The following is a 21,453-nucleotide window of genomic DNA, read 5'->3' as shown; positions in this document are numbered from 1 at the left end:
ATTTTCTCACTTGGGACATAGTAACAGCCTTTGTTGTCCAACCTTTCATCAGAGAACAGGAGTGAGCTCAAGGAAGTCATCAAAGAGGTCCAGTTAGGAGCTAAGATGGCCCTACAAGCAGCCATGGATGCTTCGGACACGGCAGCCAGGTTCATGGCTAGAGTGGTGGTTATATGAAATGCCTCATGGCTCCAGTAATTCCCAGCGAGGTACAGGCCATGATATAGGATCTACTCTTTGAGGGGATAGAATTGTGCAGCCAACACATAGACAATGCCCTGCATTCCTAAAGGGACCTGAAGGCCTGGTCTACACTGCGGGGGGAGGAATTGATCTAAGTTACGCAACTTCAGCTATGTGAATAACGTAGCTGAACTCGACGTACTTAGATCGACTTACCTTGGTGTCTTCACTGTGGTGAGTCGACTGCTGCCGCTCTCACGTCGTCTCCGCCTGCGCCTCTCGCTGAGCTGGAGGACAGGAGTCGACAGGAGAGCGCTCGGGGATCGATCGCTGCCCACCGATCCAGCCGGTAGTGAAGACATACCCAAAGACTACCTTGTGCTGCTTGGGAATGTGTACTATAGCCCCTTAACACAAACTGTACCATTGCCAACCTCAGATGAGATAGAGGAACCAGTCATATCCCACCAAGCAGCCCCCTCATACTCTGAAGATAAAGGCTAGATATGCCAGGAGACACGTCTTCCTCCTCTTCAGTGACACACTCGGCACTAGTGGCACATTAGTAAATTTGACAGGACTGTCAGGAGTTGGCTTAGGGCCTGTTCAGAACATGTAACCTTTGTAAGTTGCCTTACCCCATTCCACCAGGTGTGGTGTGCCATAATATCTGACTGGTGGGTGTTAGAGATCAGTGTCCGTGGCTGCTCCATCCAATTTCATTCACTGGCTCTTTCTCACAAGAGCCTGCTGCAAACAGAAGTAGCTTTGTAGCTTCATCTAGGAGCCAAAGAGAAAGTACCGTCCAAGGCAAATGGCTGTCCAGCCTCCTTTTGAAAACCTCCAGTAAAGGAGCTTCAACAAACTTCCTAGGCTTCTGTTCCATTGTCCTACTGTTCTTACAGCTAGGAAGTTTTTCTTGAGATTTAATCTAAATCTGCTGTGCTGTAGTTTGAACCCACTGCCTCTTGTCCTACCCTGTGTGGCAAGAAAGAACCACTTTTCTCCCATCTTTTTGATGGCAGCCTTTCAAGTATTTGAAGACCGTATCTTGTCTTTCCCCTTAATCTCTTCTTTTCCAAACTAAACATACCTTCAGCCTTTGCTCATACGGTTGGCATTCTGTCCTTTTGATCATCTTTGTCACTTGCCTCTGGATCCTTTCCAGTTTCGCTACATCCTTTCTATATATTGGTGACCAAAATTGGACACACTACTCCAGCTGAGGCCTAACCACACTGAGAAGAGTGGTACTAGCACCTCCTGTGACTTGCATGTTATGCCTCTGTTAATGCAACTTAAAATTGCATTTGCTTTTTTTGCAAGAGCATTGCAGACTCATGTTGAGGTTGTGATCTACCACAACTCCCAGATAATTCTCAGCAGTGCTGCTTGCAAGGCAGTTATCCCCCATTCTGTATTCATACATTTGTTTTTTTCCCCTAGCGTAGCACCTCATGTTTGTCTTCGTTGAATTTCATTTTGTTGTCTATAGCCCAGGTCTCCAATTTATCAAGATCCCTCTGGATTTTAGCTGTATCCTCCAAAGTGTTGGCAACTCACCCCAGCTTTGTGTCACCTGCAAATTTGATCTCTATTACTACATGCAGGTTATTAATAAAGATGTTAATAACACCAGACCCAGAACAGATCTCTGGGAACCCCACTTGAGACCTCTCTCCAATCTGACATCATTCCATTAATCGTTACTCTTTGTGTGCAGTTAACCAATTATATATCCACTTAATGGTAGTTCCAGGGAGCTCGCATTTCTCCAGCTTGCTTATTAGAATGTCACATGAGACTATGTCAAAAGCCTTGCTGAAATCCAAGTATATTACGTCCACCACATTCCTCCTATCCACCAAACCAGTTATTCTGTCAAAGAAGGAAATCAAGCTGGCTTGGCGTGATTTGTTCTTGGTAAATCCATTCTGGCTGCTAATGATCACCCCTTCATCCTCCATTTATTCACAAATTGAATGTTTTATACATAGCTCTAGTAGCTTCTCGGGTACCAAGGTCAGGCTGCCTGGTCTGTAGTTCCCTGGCGCCTCCTTTTTCCCCTTTTTAAAGATGAGCACTATGTTAGCCCTTCTCCAGTCTTCCAGGACTTCTCCGGTCATCCATGAGTTTGCAAATATTATTGTCAGTAGTTCCGAGGTTTCTTCAGCTAATTCCTTCAGCACCCTGTACAAAGAAGAAAGAGGGTCTTTGCTGAAGATGTTGATAAGAGTTTCCTTAGGTCTAGGACAGGACAATGTGCCAATATCTGAGATCTGCCAGGCAGGGACCCACCAACCGAATGGTCAAACATTATGCCCATGACGGAACGATGCTTCAGTTTTTGACTAAAATAGTTTACAATTTCTCATTCCCATTATCCAGTGAGGGGACTTCTTGCCAGTCACCTACGTTGGGATCCACACTGACACATACTCTGAGAGAATGGTACGTACTGTACAGTAACTGTGGGTCTTTGAGATATTGCAGTCTTTACAGATCCCCATGATCTGCCTTCTAACCCCGCTTTCCAGAGTCCATACCAACCACAGGCTTTGATTTGCGAGGGAGCTGCTGGAAGGTTGTGGCCTCCCTGCCCTTAATGCTCTCGCATGAGGGCACAGGGTGCACATGCAGCTCTGATGGCCACAGCAGTTCAAAAGATTCCAATCTTGTGGCGAATGTTTACCTACAATGAGATCCACACTGACCATACCACCTTGAAGAACCAGTCATAGAATCATAGAATATCAGGGTTGGAAGGGACCTCAGGAGGTATCTAGTCCAACCCCCTGCTCAAAGCAGGACCAACCCCAAGTAAATCATCCCAGTCAGTGCAGGGTAAGTGTTCTTTCCTGACGTGATGTGTGGAGGTAGTCTGTTGAAACTGCAAATTATCAAATATATTTGAAAAACGATTTCTGCTCATTTTCCCCATGATGTCTCTTTTCTAGTACAACTACCAGAATGCATGGAATTATGGACAGTATTATGCCCCCCCTCCAACCTGATCAGAAGAGAGACTGGAGTTCATTGTGGTGGTTCAGCAAAGATGGACAATGAAAATATATTTTTTTAAATTAGGGATGTGAACAAATGAACTATTGTAATACCTGCAGGTTTTTTCTTTTTGCATGTTTAACGAGCCCATGTTCACAGGGTACGTGAAGCAAGATTTGTGTGTTGGTAGATGCATTGAGCTCTGTACACTGCTAGTTACCATAAATGCAACTTTATTTCCCACACTAACTTATGGAAAAATTATCTGCAGGCTTTTTTTGTTTTGTTGTTTTGAGTCAGCATTGCTTCAGTAGGTATTTTTAAATCCTTCAAGCTACAATCTTCTTTTAAGCAATGAGGAAATTCTGATGTCCAGTGTTTGTCACAGTAGCCAATACAGGAGATGAACAGTATGGAAAGGTCTATGAACATGAGCAGCCCCCTTTAATTTTTTTCATCTTTACCTGCTCTCCTCTTCACCATCCAAAAACCTCATTTCCTACCCGACGACGCCTGTGAAATTTTTCATGGTCCCAGTGAGCAGTGCCCTAATGAGTCTGTTTATTGCCATGATCATAATGCATACAGTAATGTCAACATTTGAAAGTTATGTGTATTTTATATTTTACGTGGGGTCACAAATTAAATGCAGTGCAAAATGGTTGCATCCCTTTTTTAAAAAGGCACTGAAACGATGGTGTTTGGGGTGGATGTTTGTAATTTAGAATTCTCATGTACAAGTTGTGAGTAAACTTTTTCATTTTGATCAAAGTGATCATTCTCTTTTGTAATAAAACCAAGGAATTATTCAGTAATTCTCTGAGCTTTGTTGGATTTTCTCTTTGCTATCCCATTAAAACTTTGTGACTGTCAAAACTCAGTGTTATGCAGTTGAAAAACTTGTGTGTACGTCTACACTGCAATTAAACACCCCCAGCTGACCTTTGTCAGCTGCCTCAGGCTCATCGGGCTATAAAATTGCTGTGTTGACAGTTGAGCTCAGGCCCAAGTCAGCTGACATGACAGCCATTTAATTGCAGTGTAGATGAACCTATGTCCTTAACGATGCAACTACTCGGACCACATTTTCTGTGGTTTAAAATCAACTAACTCTGGGCTAAAACATCTTTTAAAAAATTGAAGTACTATTAACTGAGGTTCTACTTCGGGGTCGGCAACCTACGGCACGCGTGCCGATTTTGAGTGGCACGCAGCTCCGGTGACGCGGTCCCGGCCCTCAGCCCCCCTTCCTCCCCCCCCGCCCACCGCTCTCCCTTGCGGGGGCAGGAGGCAGAAGCTTGGTTCTGCAGCAGCCAAGCTTCCCCCCTCCCCTTCTTCTTCCCCCAGTGTGGTGCTTTCCGGCCCTGCCTCCTCTCCGTCCCTGGCCAATCAGCTGATGGCCCTAGCGAGGGGGAGGGGGAAGAGCGGCAGCGTGCACACAGCTCCGTAGAGGAGGCAGAGAGAGGTAGGGACTGAGCCTGGGGGAAGGGGGTGGAACAGGGCATATCCCTCCCAGCCCCCTGCCCTGAACCCCCCACACCCCAACACACACCCAGCCTTCTGCCCTACACCCCACACACACCCCAGTCCTCTGCCCTGACCCCTGAAACACCCACCCCCAGGCCTGGGGTCCCGGCCGCAGGCCCTACTCAGCCCGCTGCCGGCCTAGGTGAACAGAACCCCAGGCTGGCAGCGAGCTGAACAGGCTGGTGGTGTAAGATCAGCATTTTAATTTAATTTTAAATGACGCTTCTTAAACATTTTGAAAACCTTGTTTACTTTACATACAATAATTTAGTTATATAATATAGACTTATAGAAAGAGACCTTCTAAAAACATTAAAATGTATTACCGGCACATGAAACCTTAAATTAGAGTGAATAAATGAAGACTTGGCACACCACTTCTGAAAAGTTGCCAACCCCTGTTCTACTTTGACCTTTGCTCTCCTATAATGCAGATGGGTTTGAACACCAAAATTAAGCTAGCAAGTCACTGGTATTTTGAAGTTGAAGTGCACACGGAACTTCTGCAGCACAGAGGTTCTCCATTTGGTCTCGTCTACAGAGGCCACCTCCAGGGTTAAGCCTTGTAACACACTTTTGAGTATCATTCTTATAGCACATATTGTGCTGAATTAAATGTGTGTGTGTGGGGGGGGGGGGGGGGGAGGTGTCATCTAGATAGGTGAAGATATTTGAACTAAACCCCTATACAGTGGAGGTGCAAATGTACCTTTTAGGTTCCATCTACAGCTTAGGGGGGAGGAAGTATGGGAGGAGAGTACTTTGGGCTTATCTAGCTTTTGATTTATGATTTGCCATGTGGGGCTGAACCACGTTCAGGAAACTATTTACGTCTGTCCACATACGGCACCTAAACCTTCAAATTAGAAAAAGCTTTTCTAGGCTGAACTGGAAGGGACTTGTGCCTAAGCCTGCTTTAAATTATGTACCATTAATTACTGATGGCTCCTAATGAGTAAGTGTCTTTTATTCTGGTCTGTTTACTACTGTTGAAAAATTGTGTTTAGCCCCTGCAGCTAGGTATCAAATCATAAATTAATGTTTAGATATACTAGAAAAGGATTTGACCCACAAGCTAACAATTCCTTTGAAGTGTATGCCAGTGGTTGAAAGCTGTGTCACAACTCATGTGTGGCTGTTTTAAAAAAAACAAAACAAAAAAAAAAAAAAAACTGGCTGAGAACTTAAGTTGGATGATAACACACTGCAAGCCCCAGTGATGTTCTGAACAAGAGCCCTCAACTACAGTTGTAGCTGTTTCCATCACTTCATGGGGACAGCTATAGACATCTATCATGGACTCCCATAAAGACACTGGATTTAAGGCTTACTAGAACCATCTGTGCCCACTCACTCTCCTTTGTCCTCTGATGGGGAGCTGTTAACTGCCTATTTCACCTTGAATGGTTTCTTGTAATGTGTTAGTTCCTTTGCTTAACAATTTGTCTTACCTTGTATTTAGCTGTGACACTAAGTGCTTGTCTGCACTTACAGGGCTGCAGTTGTGCCCCTGGAGCACTTAGTGAAGGTGCTCCCTGTGCTGACAGGAGAGCATCTCCAGGGTAGCTACTCCACCTCATGGAGAGGCAGGAGCTATGTTGATGGGAGAAGCTCTCCTCTCACCATTGTGCTGTCTACACCAGGGCTTATGGTGGTATAACTGTTGCTCAAGGGTGTGTATTTCCCTGAGTGACTTCGGCTCCATCTACATTGTACACCTTACAACAGGCACTGTAGCCACTCTTTGTCGCCGGGAGAGCTCTCTCTCAAGGACAAAATAAAACCACCCCCGACAAGGGGCAGTAGCTTTGTTGCCGAGAGAGAGGCTCCTGACAATGAAGCTCTGTCCACACTAGCGCTTTGCATCGTTAAAACTTGTTCAGAGGGTTTTTTTTTCACACCCGAGTGACAAAAGCTTTAACAAGGAAAGTGCTAGTGTAGACAAAGCCTGTTATGCTGACAAATCGGTATTTGTAGACCAGGGCTAAGTACCTTTCCTAAACCTAAAGAAGAGCTCTGTATAAGCTTGACTTTCACCAACAGACATTGCTCCAATATTACCTCACCCACCATGTCTTTCTGCAGATATAAGGTTCAGAGTGACACGCATAGTTAACAATCCTGGAATCTTATGGTGGAGATCTCCAGGAACTTGCCCATCCTCACCCAGACACCTTATATTAAACCTCCATGAGAGACTAGTATGGCAGTATTGAGTATGTAAAACTTGTATGGAATTGTCCACTGCTGGATCTGCCTCCCATCCCCAGATGCCAGACAGTTCAGTTAGTTGAGAAGACCTAGGACTAAATTCTGAAGCAGAGATGCAAGAGTCCTACAATGGAAGTCAAGGCTACAAAACATAGTTGGTGTTCTTCAGTGCTCAACCTACAGCAGCCAGAGCCAGGAGATGGGACTGTGGGGCTTGCCTGACACAACCATGTTGCAAACCTGCTCCCTGACTTCACTCACTGTAAACGCTGTATGTATAATACCACCTCCTGGACCTCGTACTCTTTCAATACTGCAACTCTTGGGATGCCGCACTTCCGATGTATTAAAAACAAATGTAAATCAACCCTAGATGCCACTTTATATGGTGTATCTGAAAGTCTTAAAAATGAGGTAAGCACATAATGCACTTCATAAATGGGAAACGTAGGCACAGAAAAGTTACGTACATACCTTACCCCAACTCACAAAACATCCGTTCTGGATTTTAAAATTGTCAGATGGAGAATCCACAGCACCCCTTGGTCAATTGTTCCATTGGTTAATTAAAAAGGTCAAGAGGAACCAGATGCCATCACCTCCAGAGGGTTCTGCTAAATCTTGAGCAATGCCTGGAAGGTCACTATGAGATTCTTACTCATTTCTTTCCTAGCGCTGTCTGTTTCTTTCCACCCTCTACCCTTTCCAAATAGAGTCCAGTTTAGCTGACCACTAAAAAAAATCCACTCGTGTCACTGCTGTGATCAGAAAGCTAAACTAAAGACAACTTAGCCAACTGCAGTAAGAGGTTGGTAAGGCTGAAGAGTCTAATACGTTGCTTGCTGAGCCTACAGTGTTTTCCATGAGCCAAACTACAAAAGTGGAAAGACAGACACAGCTTACATGGATCTGAACCAGGCACTGATATGGGGCTTAAAGGAAGGCAGAAGTACAACAGCATAGAAGGGAGCATTTAGCACCCAGGCCAAGGTGGAAGGGAAAATGCTGACAATTTAAGTGTGTTTCCCTTCCCCTTCGTTGCAACAGATTGTATAAATCACACTTACAAATAAACCCAATGTCTGCTTCCACTGCAGAAGAACAGATTTTCCAGATAAGTTTACTGAAGTATGGAAGCACAAGGGAAAAAAAAGTCAGTTAAACTACCTGCATGTATAATCTATTTTTTTTTAATGATGTTTTACTGTACAGCGATTGGGGAAAAAAACAATGATTTTCAATACAGAAGGCCACGGTTGTAACTATTTCCTGAAGCTGTAAGAACAGAGTTGCAGTTGGCAGATGTCTTCTCACTTATCGATGAATTCACAGCACTAAAGAAACAAGTTCTTCATATCAATCAATATCCACCAATTCAACTTCAAAAAAGAGCTTTGCATTTGGAGGAATCCTGTTTGCACAAGAGTTAAAGACATTTTAACACAATCCAGTTGGATGTATAAACTGGCTAGACATAACTTGTGATTTACCCCCTGCTGTTCAACCTGACACTTCAGTTTGACATTTCAGTAACCTCTGGCAAGAAAGTTTTCACCTCCACTAGTTTACATACTAAACCCAAGCTATTTAATCACTCACTATATCTGTAACATGTCAGTGATCATATGAAACACTCCGTGCCAACTGTTTGGCAGGCAGGCTTCACAAGGTCTTAATGAAATGCTTGTGGCATGAGACTTTCCCCCTCGGAAAGCCCAGCTAGGGTAGTGAGGGAAGCAGGTCAGGTGGATAAAGCCATAAATCTTCCCCATTTTAGGGTACTATTAATGGTGCTGATTCAGCTTCTAGGAGGAAGAGGGGGGAAAGTAGCACAAGATTCTGGACAGAGCATCGACATGTCTCACTGGCAGGTCCATAAAGAGCCAAAAAGCAGGAGCAAGGGGAGAACTGTAGCCTCCAAACAGTCATGTCAGCCAGAGGGTGAGCACTGCTGGGAGTCTGGCCAAGCAGTTTTGCAGTGGGGTTCCTGTCTACTTTCCATTAGTTCTGGGAAAGGGGGACAAGGTGAGAGGCTGGAGACAAAGGGGGCATTTTCCCTTTCTCCCCCTCCTACCAGCAGCACAAAAATCTAGCAAGGAACAGAGCCAAGTAGGATGTAGGGAGTGTTCAGCAGGTCAGCCCACTCCCATTTGCTCCTTGTGTCCTCTGTCCAGAGGCATTCTGGAACATAAGCACAGCTGAATCTCAATACTTCCTCTTCTCGTAACTGCTACTGAAACAATGGCAGCAGACTTCTCTCTTTCTCCCACCTCCTGACTGGTAAGAACATGAGAACGACCAGACTGGGTCAGACCAGTGGTCCATGTAGCCCAGTCTTCTGACGGTGGTCAGTGCCAGAGAGAATGAACAGAACAGGTAATTGAGTGATCCAGCCCGTCATCCACTCCCAACTTCTGGCAGTCAGAGGTTTAGGGACACCCAGAGCATGGGGTTGCATCTCTGACCATCTTTTAACTAGGGTGACCAGGTGTCCCATTTTTAAAGGGACAGTCCCATATTTAAGCACCCCCTGCAGGTGTCCCGACTTCTTAAAAACAGGTAAATTGTCCGGTATTTTCTGTCTCCCATCCCCATCAGTACTGGCGAGTCCTGCTACTGGCCAGTTCACTACTCACCAGCTGCCCACCCACCCGTGGCGAGTGGGGGGGTCCAGTGGCCAGCGATGAGGGTGGCTGTGCAAGGCTGGTGGTGGGGCAAAGATGCAGTGCACGGGGCCGGCCCCTCCCCCTGCTGCATGCTGGCTCTCGGCCAGCAGGGACCCACCCCCCATCCTGTTCCGGATGGCACGTGCTGCGGTAACTGGTGAGTGGGGGCAGATGCCAGGTAGCAGCCAGTTACGTTACCTCTGCTGCCCACCCATTGGCCCTTTACATGCTCCCCCTCTCGCTGTCCTCTCCCTGCTTCCCCCATATCCTCCCCAGTGGGGCGTGTGCCGCTCCCAGAGCTGTGCGGAGAACCAACCCCTGGTCGGAGCACTCAGCTCACCAACAGCCTGGCCAGCAGGCGCCTTCCTTCCCCCACTGCCTCTGGCTGGGCCGGTGCCCCGGGAAAGCCCAAGACCCTCCAGCCTAGGGCACTGGCCAGGAGCCGAGCCCCACACAGCACGGCACAGGGCAGCCTCTCCACTCCTCAGCAAAGCCCTGGAGTGGGGGGACAAGCGATTTCCAGCCTGTTTGCAGCCTGAACCTGCAGGCTCCGCAGTAGCCCCGCCAAGCAGGGACTTCGCACCCTCTTCACCCACCCACCCACCCCTGCCCTGGGTCCTGCCCCAGGCAGCGCGGGGCTGCTCCGTCCCCTAGGCACCCTCCCCTGCTGAGCCACCTCTCTGGCTGGGTTTGCTGAAGCCCCTGCAGTCAGGTTCCCTGGGCCCTGGTGCACAATGCAGCCTTAGGGCTTAACCCCTTCCTGCCCGCGCTGTAGCCAGGGGATAGAGTGTGGCTGGGTTATGTTGGTGGCCAGCAGCAGCCTGGAAGTGTCAGGTGCCTTTCAACACTGTGCAGGCAGGAGAAGAGATGAGCTCTGTAAAGACTCAGGCCAGGTCATCCCTCGCCCACAGCCGGACGCAGATCCCATCCCTTCCCTCCCGCACAGTGCTGAAAGGCTGCTGCTGGCTACATTCTGGTGTCAACCCTGGCAGAAATCTGGAGGGAGGGGGAGGCATGTGACCCTGCGTGCCCCTCCATGTGTGCCAAGTACCCGGAGAGGCGGGTCTGTCTCGAGGGCCCAGCCAGGCATTGAGGGCGGAGAGGGCCGGGCAGGGAGGATCAGGTCGGTTGGTCACCCCCCTCCCCACCCCATGTGAGAGGGGTGTACGGGAATGTGTGTGTGTGTGTGTGTGTCACCTCTCCCCATGTGAACCCTAAAGCTTTAAAGATAAGAAAGTAAATAAAAAGAATCCAACTCCGCAGTATTTCTTTTTAACAGGGGCTCAGTCAACTGGATGTTAATCTGAATGTTTGTACTGCATAATCCTGACTGATTGCCATTTAACTCGCTTGAATACGAGTTATTTTACCAAGTGTCCCGTATTCAGCATAGGGAAATATGGTCACCCTACTTAAACCAGTTACTGATCCATGAGAGAACCTTCCCTCTTGTCCCATGACAGCTTATGAACCCGTGATGAGGAATCTTGTCAAAGGCTTTCTGAAAATCCAAGTACACTATGTCCACTGGATCCCCCTTGTCCACATTTGTTGACCCCTTCAAAGAACTCTAATAGATTAGTAAGATGTGATTTCCCTTTACAGAAACCATGCTGACTTTTGTCCAACAATTTATGTTCTTCTATGTGTTTGACAATTTTATTCTTTATGATTGTTTCAACTAATTTGCCCAGTACTGACGTTAGACTTACCGGTCTGTAATTGCTGGGATCACCTCTAGAGCCCTTTTTAAATATTGGCGTTACATTAGCTAACTTCCAGTCATTGGGTACAGAAGCCGATTTAAAGAACAGGTTACAAACCACAGTTAACACTTCCGCAATTTCACATTTGAGTTCTTCCAAAACTCTTGGGTGAATGCCATCTGGTCCCGGTGACTTGTTACTGTTAAGTTTATCAATTAGTTCCAAAACCTCCTCTAGTGACACTTTAATCTGTGACAATTCCTCAGATTTGTCACTTACAAAAGACAGCTCAGGTTTGGGAATCTCCCTAACATCCTCAGCCGTGAAGACTGAAGCAAAGAATTCATTTAGTTTCTCCGCAATGACTTTATCGTCTTTAAGCGCTCCTTTTGTATCTCAATCGTCCAGGGGCCCCACTGGTTGTTTAGCAGGCTTCCTGCTTCTGATATACTTAAAAAACATTTTGTTATTACCTTTGGAGTTTTTGGCTAGCTGTTCTTCAAACTCCTTTTTGGCTTTTCTTATTACATTTTTACACTTAATTTGGCAGGGTTTATGCTCCTTTCTATTTACCTCACTAGGATTTGACTTCTACTTTTTAAAAGATACCTTTTTATCTCTCACTGCTTCTTTTACATGGTTGTTAAGCCACGGTGGCTTTTTTAGTTCTTTTACTGTGTCTTTTAATTTGAGGTATACATTTAAATTGGGCCTCTATTATGGTGTCTTTGAAAAGCATCCATGCAGCTTGCAGGGATTTCTCTCTAGTCACTGTACCTTTTAATTTCTGTTTAACCTCCTCATTTTTGCATAGTTCCCCTTTCTGAAATTAAATGCCACACTGTTGGGCTGTTGAGATGTTCCTCCCACCACAGGAATGTTAAATGTTATTATATTATGGTTACTATTTCCAAGCGGTCCTGTTATAGTTACCTCTTGGACCAGATCCTGTGCTCCACTCAGGACTAAATCGAGAGTTGCCTCTCCCCTTGTGGGTTCCTGTACCAGCTACTCTAAGAAGCAGTCATTTGAAGTATTGAGAAATTTTGTCTCTGCATTTCGTCCCGAGGTGACATGTACCCAGTCAATATGGGGATAATTGAAATCCCCCACTATTATTGAGTTCTTTATTTTGATAGCCTCTCTAATCTCCCTTAGCATTTCATCGTCACTATCACTGTCCTGGTCAGGTGGTTGATAATAGATCCCTACTGTTATATTCTTATTAGAGCATGGAATTACTATCCATAGAGATTCTATGGAACATGTGGATGCATTTAAGATTTGTACTTCATTTGATTCTACATTTTCTTTCACATATAGTACCACCCCCCCCCCCAAATGACCTGTTCTGTCCTTCCGATATATTTTGCACCCCAGAATGATTGTGTCCCATTGATTGTCCTCAGTCCACCAGGTTTCTGTGATGCCTATTCTATCAATATCCTCCTTTAACACAAGGCACTCTAATTCACCCATCTTATTAGTTAGACTTCTAGCATTTGTGTACAAGCACTTTAAAAACGTGTCACTGTTTATTTGTCTGCCCTTTTCTGATATAGCAGATTCTTTTTTATGTGAATGTTTCTCGTCTGATCTGGCCCATACTTTATCCTCTTCCATCCTCACCTCCTGACTAAAACCTAGAGAATCTCTATCAGTAGACTCTCCTCTAAGAGAAGTCTCTGTCCGATCCACGTGTTCCGCTGCAGAAAATTGGCTTTCCCCCAGCTCTGAGTTTAAAAACTGCTCTACAGTCTTTTTAATGGTAAGTGCCAGCAGTCTGGATCCACTTTGGTTTAGGTGGAGCCCATCCTTCCTGTATAGACTCCCCCTATTCCAAAAGTTTCCCCAGTTCCTAATGAATCTAAACCCCTCCTCTCTACACCATCATCTCAAGCACCATGTTGCCAATGTACACCCCGCCAGAAATCCATCTTGGCCTTGGTTATATTTTCCAGAGGGAAAGATCCTACTGCAAAGAGACTTTAAGAATAACAAATATGTTCCCAAAAGGTACATTCAATCCTGTTCATATTTTCAAGTAAAAGGATACTTGGCATCAGGCTGCCCTTTCTTCCCATAAGCCCATTCAGGTTCAATTTCCAGATGAGCCTTCTCCCCTTTAGTCATCGTCAACAGAGCTTCATCCCACTAAAAAAAAAAAAAAAAGGATGTTGTAACATGAACTTCAAAAAAACGATATAATTTCCACATTTCCAACTCTATCCTTTTAAGTACTTGGGCTCTGAGCCAGAACACACACCAGGAAACGCTTCCCAGCTATAAAAGGAAATACTTTTTCACAACAATGTGTAATTAAGTGTAGAACTCTTTGCCACAAGATGATGATGTGACCAAGAACTTAGTAAGATTCAAAAAGGGGTGGCACATTTACATTTAGACAGTATTTGGTCCTGCCATGAGGGCAGGGGACTGGACTCGATGACCTCTCGAGGTCCCTTCCAGTCTTAGAATCTATGAACTGCAGATGGCCTTCCAAGCAGTAGTGTTTGACAACTGGATTTTTCCTTTTAAAAAATGAAAATGTTCCCACAGTAACACCTGCTCAAGAGCTGTTCTAGGATTTACTGCCACTGATTTGCATTTATAGCCCAGGCACATACAGAACAGTGGAAACTAGTCTCTGAAGTGTATTATCCCCTGATGTGAAGATACTAGTCGGCCGAATCTTTCTTATTTCAATAAGAGTATGAAACTCAGTTTGTTTCCAGAGATTCCACTTATTTTGGGATGTACTGATAAGCTGTTATCCAGCCGGGCTTTATAAAGTTTGATAACTAATTTTATCTCAGTGCTTGTCCCTCCCCATGCCAAACCTCTTAGCTAGTGTTCAGAGTTTAGCACTGTATCAGCTTATCACAATGAACAGGTGGTGTTCAGATCTCAGCTGTTTGAGGTGTATGGCAACAATCCAAGCATGGAAGTGTTACAGCAAGAGACTAAAGCTTATCACAAAAAACTGAAGCAAGTGTTTCCTTGCAGCAGTGGGCACAAGACCAATGACATTTTGGGGGGTCCCCTCCCCCCCCATGAGTAGCTGTCACAGTACATCCACGCAGAGCCACAGCGGTCGTACACAGCACTGGTGAGGAACCTGATCCTGCACTGAGAAGCCACCAAGTTACTGCTGCCCAGGAGCAGACGGGAGGCAAAGAGTAGGGCTGTAGCTAAGCACTTCATTGTAAGAGGACACACCCACATCTCCTCAGACACACCCACACTGCATCCACACCTGCCCCAATTCTCTAGGCTCTCCAGGATAAGTAGGCAGGCAGTTGTGTAAAAGGCTTGACACATCTGCTTTGCCCAGAGGACTATACCTAGTGCTTTACTTAGCTACCCATTGTTTTAAAAGCAGCCTTCACGTGCACTAGTGACCATCTGGAGCTCCATGCTGTGCCCTGTGCAAGGATCAAGCTGAAGTACAAAGAAGCGTGATCAGCTCTTCAGAGTTCTGAAGTGAAATCCAGACACACAACTGTTCTTCTGACAACATGACACGCACCAGAGCGTGGGGACTTTCAGGATACTGTTTAGCTTGTCTGTTTAGCTTTGGCATGAGGGGTGACTGAGTGGGTAGAAGAGGGGCTCTGGTGGGAGACAAGGATATGTCGACTGACTTGTCAGGTTACTGGAACCAGCACATACTGCATTGTGGTAGGGCTAGTTGCACAAGGGACTTGGATGCCTAGATGCCTCTTTAGGCACAATTGACATTCACAAAACCACCACTCAGCTGCCACCAAATCCTCTAGGCGCTTAAATCACCACTACGTGCCTAGGTTTCCACTGGTGGGCAAGCTGGTTGGAGCCCTGGCTCAGGCAAGCCTTATCGGATTCCTCCGCATCTCTCGCCTGCAGGGCGACTGGTATGTATGCTCTCAGCAGACCTAACCTGCATACGACAACCCAGGGCAAAGCTGGGAATTCTGGGGGCTGCCTATCTGTATCAGAATACCCAACAGCTCCGTGGTTAGGGCCCTGACCTGCCTAGTGTGACGGCCACTCAGCCTGATCTGGAGCAGGGATTTGGGCCCAGGGCCCCCACATCCCAGGAGAGTGCCCTAACCACTGAGTGCCTGACTAGTCTGTGGCAGGTCTCTCTCTTCTGTTGGTGCTGGTCCACTATGTAAAAAAACCTGACTATTCACCGGAGCAGGGACCTGAACCTGACTCCCTAACCATTTGGGTACTGAGATACTCACTAACTCTCTCACTGGCCTAATGAATATTAATTATTTATAGAGATAAACCCCTCCCCCCCTGGGCACTCAATTGGAACATGGGAGACCTGCTCCAAATCAGACAGTGCAGGGATCTGAAAACAGGACCCTTGCATCCCACGTGAGTGCTCTGACCACTGGGCTATTGGCTATAGTGGGGTGGTGGCCTCTCTCTCTCCATATCACAAGGAAAGGCTGATCTCGCTTAGGCTCTGACTCCAGGAGAGGTATCACAGTGGAGAATTCCAAGCAGAGAGAGGTGCCTCCCTTCAGCCTGTCAATCAGGTGCCTAAGGTCTGGACCCATGGGGATTAGGCATCTGCATACCACTGTGGATCTGGGCCCTAAGCCCCGGCCCAGATCGCAGCCTGTCGCACGCAGGGGCTCCAATCAAGGCTCACTGTGCTACGTGCAGTACAAATATCTAAAACACCGTCTCTGACCCAAAGATCATACATTCCAATACTGCTGTCCACAGGTTTAGTTATGGGGCGGGCCTAGACTGAGAAGTTAGATGAGGGCATTTATATAAAAACTGAAATATAACCTATTACTGGCATAAACTCACTCGCTTCCCCAGACAATCCAGAGAAGCACCCAACAGATGCACACCAAGGGGTAAGCCTACAGACTGAGGACTTCATCAGACTTTGACACACTGACAGACTTTATATGGTTTACTTACGCCTCTGATAACTTTTCCTACACCAACTTTGAAGCTTAAAGGTTTGGCTCCTTTTTTCTTCTTTGAACCTGAAAGACACTTGTATATACATTTATTTGGCCAGAGTTAAATCATTAACTAGCTCACACTAACATTTCTGATTAGAATTACCACTACGGTTATGCACCACAAATATCTACTGCACCAAGATATACATTATAGATGAGCTATAAATGGATTTCCCCATGTTTCATATAATGTAATCATTCAAAATAGCAGCTAAATAGAAAACAATGGGGCAAATTCAGTCTTGATGCAAGTGCCCATAGTTTCTTTAAACCAGTGAAGTTGCATCAGAGCTGATATTGATGTAACAAACAGGGAAGATCTGTTTCTATGGAATGTCTGGAGCAGAAAAACAGATTGTAAAACAATGACCTGAGCCTTGCATAGTATTGCAATTACAACCTATTACTTTTAACAGTGCTATAAAACTGCTGCCAAATGTACATTTCTAGCACTTGTCTCCCCCATAAGCTGTGTTTTTTACACACTTATCCCGAAAGCACCTCTGCATTAAACTGATAAATATTATACAAGCTGTCTGCTTGGGCAGCTAAATAAGCTACCACCACTCAGGTTCTATAGCTAAACAGAGTTTTCTGAATTTAAGGTTTTTATCTCTGCCCTTCTGCAGAGCCACAGGCCTGACTAAATCAGTATCTCTCACATTATCCATGGCCTGGAAATACCATACTTAACCTATGGCAAGATGCTGGGATCATGTTATAAAAGTGAGTCCTCAGAGAATACCCTGTTTTCTCTCTTGGAAAGATTCACCCCAAGAACTGACAGCAAGATGACCCTGATCTCAACAGGACACAGGGGCAGAAGCAGTTTCTGAGGACCCAGGCCATTCAAGCCTTTAAGAAGCATAAACATTGTCCAACAAGACAACGTGGTGACTAGCGTTCCAGCTAATTTCTTCCACTCATATGTAGTGTAAACCATCTGAACTCTTTAAACCTGCAAGACCTTGTTATCCGTGTGACCTTACTTGTTTGAATATTGGTATCGAAGACAGTCCCATCCTGTAACTTTCCCGTGTACCAGCAATGAACGACATCTCCTTTTTTGGGGAAGTTAGTTTTATCCCCCTTTTTCAGAATTGACTTTGTATATTTTGGTGGACCCTGAATTAAGATAGAAATAGAGAATTACCACAACCTTAATGACTCGTCCCAAGTTACCAACAAAGCACAAGATGCACCAACTGAAGTTAATTGAGTTTAAGCCACTGAATGAACCACATTCAGGTACTACGGTGGACAGCACCCATATATGCTTTTAAATTAATATAGTCTGTACCATACTTGAGCATCCTTTGGGAAGGAAAGGGTTATATAAATGTAGTCTATGCCAAACCAAGATTGGTCCTGATGTCAAAGTTATTTAAAACTTTGGAGAGAAATCTGCATGAGAATGACTACTGGCTCAAAATATGCTGGGTAAGTGAGAAGTTGAATCAAGGTCCCATTTTTTAATCAGATGAAGGTCTTCCAGAAAACTACCAATACAGACTTATGAAGAACAACTCCTCATAAATAGACACTTCACAGCAGTCACTTCTGGTGAGAAAGCAAACCAAGAGCACTCAATTTCTCTTTACCAGTTTGTATATGTTAAGTTGATCAGCTCTCTTAACATCACTGAAAGTTTCTTCATTGGGGCTTTGGCCCTCAAATATACCCCTGTCCAGTTAGTGACTATTCCAACAAGAGAGAAAATGCTGAGGGGATACATTGTACCCATAAAAGAAACATTTTGCAGTACTATTAACACTTTCTGCTTGGATACTGCCATCCAACCAAAGATACAACTAGTGAATGTTTGTCCGCCATATCACTTCACTTCCAAGAGCTGTTCTGTTCATCTTAAACAATTTCAGAATCAATTTCTGGATCCATTCCAGGCTGCACACTCTATTAGCAATCCCCCTCAACCCAGCCCACTCAAATTCTCTACCTTGTATCATTCAAGGTTTCAAAATCATTTGTTCTACTACATAGGCCAGTGGTTCTTAACCTTTACTGCAGCCCTTTCGTTCTCAAAATATGTTCTCGCATCCCTTATCAAAAATCAAAATATCTTCTTGCACTCCTAAAAAATATGTCCTCGCACCCCTAAAACCTAGATATATTTTTGTTTGTATATTACAGTAATCATTAAAAAATGTATAATGTTAATAAATACACAGGTTTAATGAAACAAAGTAGTTGTACTTACGTGCCTGTGCTTAATTGTAGTTGTACTTACATGCCTGTGCTTAATTTGTGTTTTTGATGATTTACCTTCTAAAAAAATCTCGCATGTCTCGCACCCCCAGAAAGGGCATCTCACACCCCCAGCAGGTGTGTGCACCCCAGGTTAAGAACCACTGACATAGGCAGTAGTCCTAATCTAAGAAAGAGTAGTTTTCTATACAAACCTCATCAACAGTCTCTTCAGGCTTAGTTTCTTTTGCCTTGTCTTCATCAATCTTGATACTCTTTACCTGTTCGGTCACTTTATCTGCACTCTCTGTGCCTTTAAAGCGCTGTAAGGAAAGCATTTATCATTACCTGCTACGTAATAGGATAGGAAATCCTTCAGAAGGTTGTCAAAAATCTACTTTACAGCTTTTATATACTAAAGGACCAATTCTGGAGGGGAAACAACCATGGATTCCAATAGTCAGCAGTATTAAGGCTCTACAATGTAATTGAAATACAAGAGAGACAAGGGGAGTGAGGTAATATCTTTTATTGGACCAACTTCTGTTGGTGAAAAAGAAGCTTTCAAGTACACAGAGTGGTTCTTCTGATCTGGGAAAGGTAGTTCGAGTGTCACAGCTAAATACAAGGTGGAACAGATTGTTTAGCATAAGTAGTTAACATACTCTAAAAGACCATTCAAAGTGAAGTGGCCAGATAACACTGCTCCAGTCATAAGACAAAGAAGGGGGATTAGTGGGTTACAGAATGTTGTAATAAGCCTGGAATCCAGTGTCTTTAGTAGGACCATGATTTTTTTAATGTCTAGCAAAATTATGAATTTAAGCTCCCAGGCTCGTCTTTTGAAGGTGTTGTACAGGTTTCCTTTGAGGATGAGGACTGAGGTCAGATATGGGGTGATCATGTCATGAAAAGTGTTTGCCCACAGGTGATCTTTTATCATTTTTCTGTGAGAGTTCATTCAAGAGAATAGCGACTGTCTGGTTTCACCCACATAGTTTTTATTTGGGGCATTTAGTGTACTGGATGAGGTACGCCGCCTGTTGTGATAGGCATGTGTAGGATTCAGGGATCTTGAGAGGTGTGTTGTGGGAGGTACTAAAGGGCCACTTCACCTTGAATGGTCTCTTAGATTAGAATATGTAACTACTTATGCTAAACAATCTGTTCTACTTTGTATTTAGTTGCAATGCTCTGAGTACCTTTCCCAAACCTGAAGAAGAGCCTATGTAGCTTGAAAGCTGGCCTCTTTCACCACTAGAAGTTGGTCCAATGAAAGATATTACCTCACCCACCCTCTCTCTCTAATAACCTGGGATCACCGCGGCTAAAACACTGCAAACTGAAAGTTATTTAAATATGTATAAAGATGCAGGATATTTATAAAGGATAAAAGATGTCACACTGTTTCTGACAACTGAAGATGCACAGGACGTATTTGCATGACTGGTTATCTTAATTTGCTTCGAAGGGCATGCACAATCAAAATATGTTCCTCTAGATCAGGGGTTCTCAAACTGGGGGTCGGGACCCCTCAGGGGGTCGCGAGGTTATTACGTGGGGAGTCGCAAGCTGTCAACCTCCACCACAAACCCTGCTTTGCTTCCAGCATTTATAATGGTGTTAAATATATTAAAATGGGTTTTTAATTTATAAGGGGGGCCGCACTCAGAGGCTTGCTATGTGAAAGGGGTCACCAGTACAAATGTTTGAGAACCACTGCTCTAGATTAAAAAATATATATATACCAAGTGTCAGCTATCAAACTTCATCTGTGTTTGTGTTATTCTGTGAATTGTGGTAATACCCTTTTTAAAAGGTCTATCAACTTGATTTTTTTCCCAACTAAAGTGAGCAAGTAGTGTTTCTGATAGCACACCCTATAAATAACATGCACATAATTTTTAAGTTATTTTTATCAAATATCTGGGTGTTTGTTCCCTTAATGATGTTCAGAAGGCCCTTTGTTGAGATCTGAAAGCAGTATCAGACTCTTTCCCCTCTAGCCCCTTCCTCTGTGAGCACACACTATCTGTCTCTTCAGTTCCAATTTTGTTGCTGCTGTTATTAGCAAAAGTGTGCATGAGAGAGGAAGAACAAATGATCAACAAATGATGGAACTGACAATAGAGAGTGCTGTCAAACGCATAAAGAGAAGGACAGAGACAAATCTCATCTTTCAGTTACAAATGACTGCCTTAGGAGTCACAACAGGCACACACTATTCCAATGCAAGTGTGATTGTGAAGTTGACAGCATCCCTTTAAATAGATGAATACTATTTTCCCACACAAATGAAAAGTAGAAAAAATTTTGCTCAAACTTTCAAAAACAAAAATATGCTTCAGCTACAGAACAATTCAGCCAAACAGGCAAATGGTTTGGAGAACATGGAAATGAGGCTAGAGCGAAAACCATCTGTGTTCTCAGTCACAAGCAAGCACTATAAGGAGGGGCTCTTTGTCCCACACAGGCCCAGGAGAGGCAGGTACCCACCTGAGTTTCAAAGAGCTGGTTATAGGCCGTAACTAACTGGTCCTTGGTCGCAGTCTTGGCCACGTTTTTTATTTGCCCCAGTAACTTGTGTTCTGCAAGAAACTAGAGACAAGAGGGGGAAATTTAGCTGAGTTGCCAGGGCTTTCCGTGTCAAGCACGGTGCCCACAGTCTGCCCCGAAAGGGCCCTGGGGTGCTGGCATCGCTGGGAGTGGCAGGTTGCACTCGGGGAGTTGGGGGCTCTTACGGGATGGACCTGTCACACCCTTGGGGTGCCCTGGGGGGGTGCCCGGCCAGGGTGGAGTCGGAGGTGGGGGTGTCATGGGGTGGAGTGGAGAGACGGGGCAGCCTGGGGAGTGAGGGGGGGTCATGGAATCTAGCCAAGGTAGATATGAAGGTGGTCATGGGGTCCAACCGGGGTGAGGCGGCGGGGGCCGGGGAGGATCGTAGGGTCCAACTGAGGTGAGGTGGGGGGGGGG

At 45.0% G+C, this 21,453-nt stretch overlaps 2 protein-coding genes across 6 annotated transcripts in view; one reads left to right on the top strand and one right to left on the bottom strand.

Annotated features, from left to right (window-relative positions):
- PRPF39 (pre-mRNA processing factor 39) overlaps positions 1–4,001 on the top strand; it is a 34,984-nt gene extending 30,983 nt beyond the window's left edge. For all 5 annotated transcript variants that reach the window (XM_024215019.2, XM_024215022.1, XM_024215020.1 and 2 more), the window contains one exon: positions 3,141–4,001. In XM_024215019.2, the coding sequence (XP_024070787.1) occupies positions 3,141–3,197 (57 nt within the window). In that variant the 3' untranslated portion in view covers positions 3,198–4,001. The remainder of the gene's footprint in view (positions 1–3,140) is intronic.
- A 4,097-nt stretch (positions 4,002–8,098) lies between these two features.
- The window catches only part of FKBP3 (FKBP prolyl isomerase 3), a 14,840-nt gene continuing 1,485 nt past the window's right edge, over positions 8,099–21,453 (bottom strand). Inside the window, exons 2-7 of the mRNA XM_029912094.1 lie at positions 20,977–21,078; positions 18,696–18,803; positions 17,265–17,400; positions 16,229–16,296; positions 13,353–13,450; positions 8,099–8,335 (exon numbers count right to left, since the gene is read on the bottom strand). Of these exons, the coding sequence (XP_029767954.1) occupies positions 8,281–8,335; positions 13,353–13,450; positions 16,229–16,296; positions 17,265–17,400; positions 18,696–18,803; positions 20,977–21,078 (567 nt within the window). The 3' untranslated portion in view covers positions 8,099–8,280. The remainder of the gene's footprint in view (positions 8,336–13,352; positions 13,451–16,228; positions 16,297–17,264; positions 17,401–18,695; positions 18,804–20,976; positions 21,079–21,453) is intronic.

The sequence above is a fragment of the Terrapene carolina genome, unplaced genomic scaffold (assembly GCF_002925995.2).
Source record: "Terrapene carolina triunguis isolate 2854851 unplaced genomic scaffold, T_m_triunguis-2.0 Scaffold189, whole genome shotgun sequence".
Lineage (NCBI taxonomy): Eukaryota > Metazoa > Chordata > Testudines > Emydidae > Terrapene > Terrapene triunguis.
The sequence above is the reverse complement of the archived record's forward strand: the minus strand, read 5'-3'. Positions and strand labels throughout refer to the sequence as shown.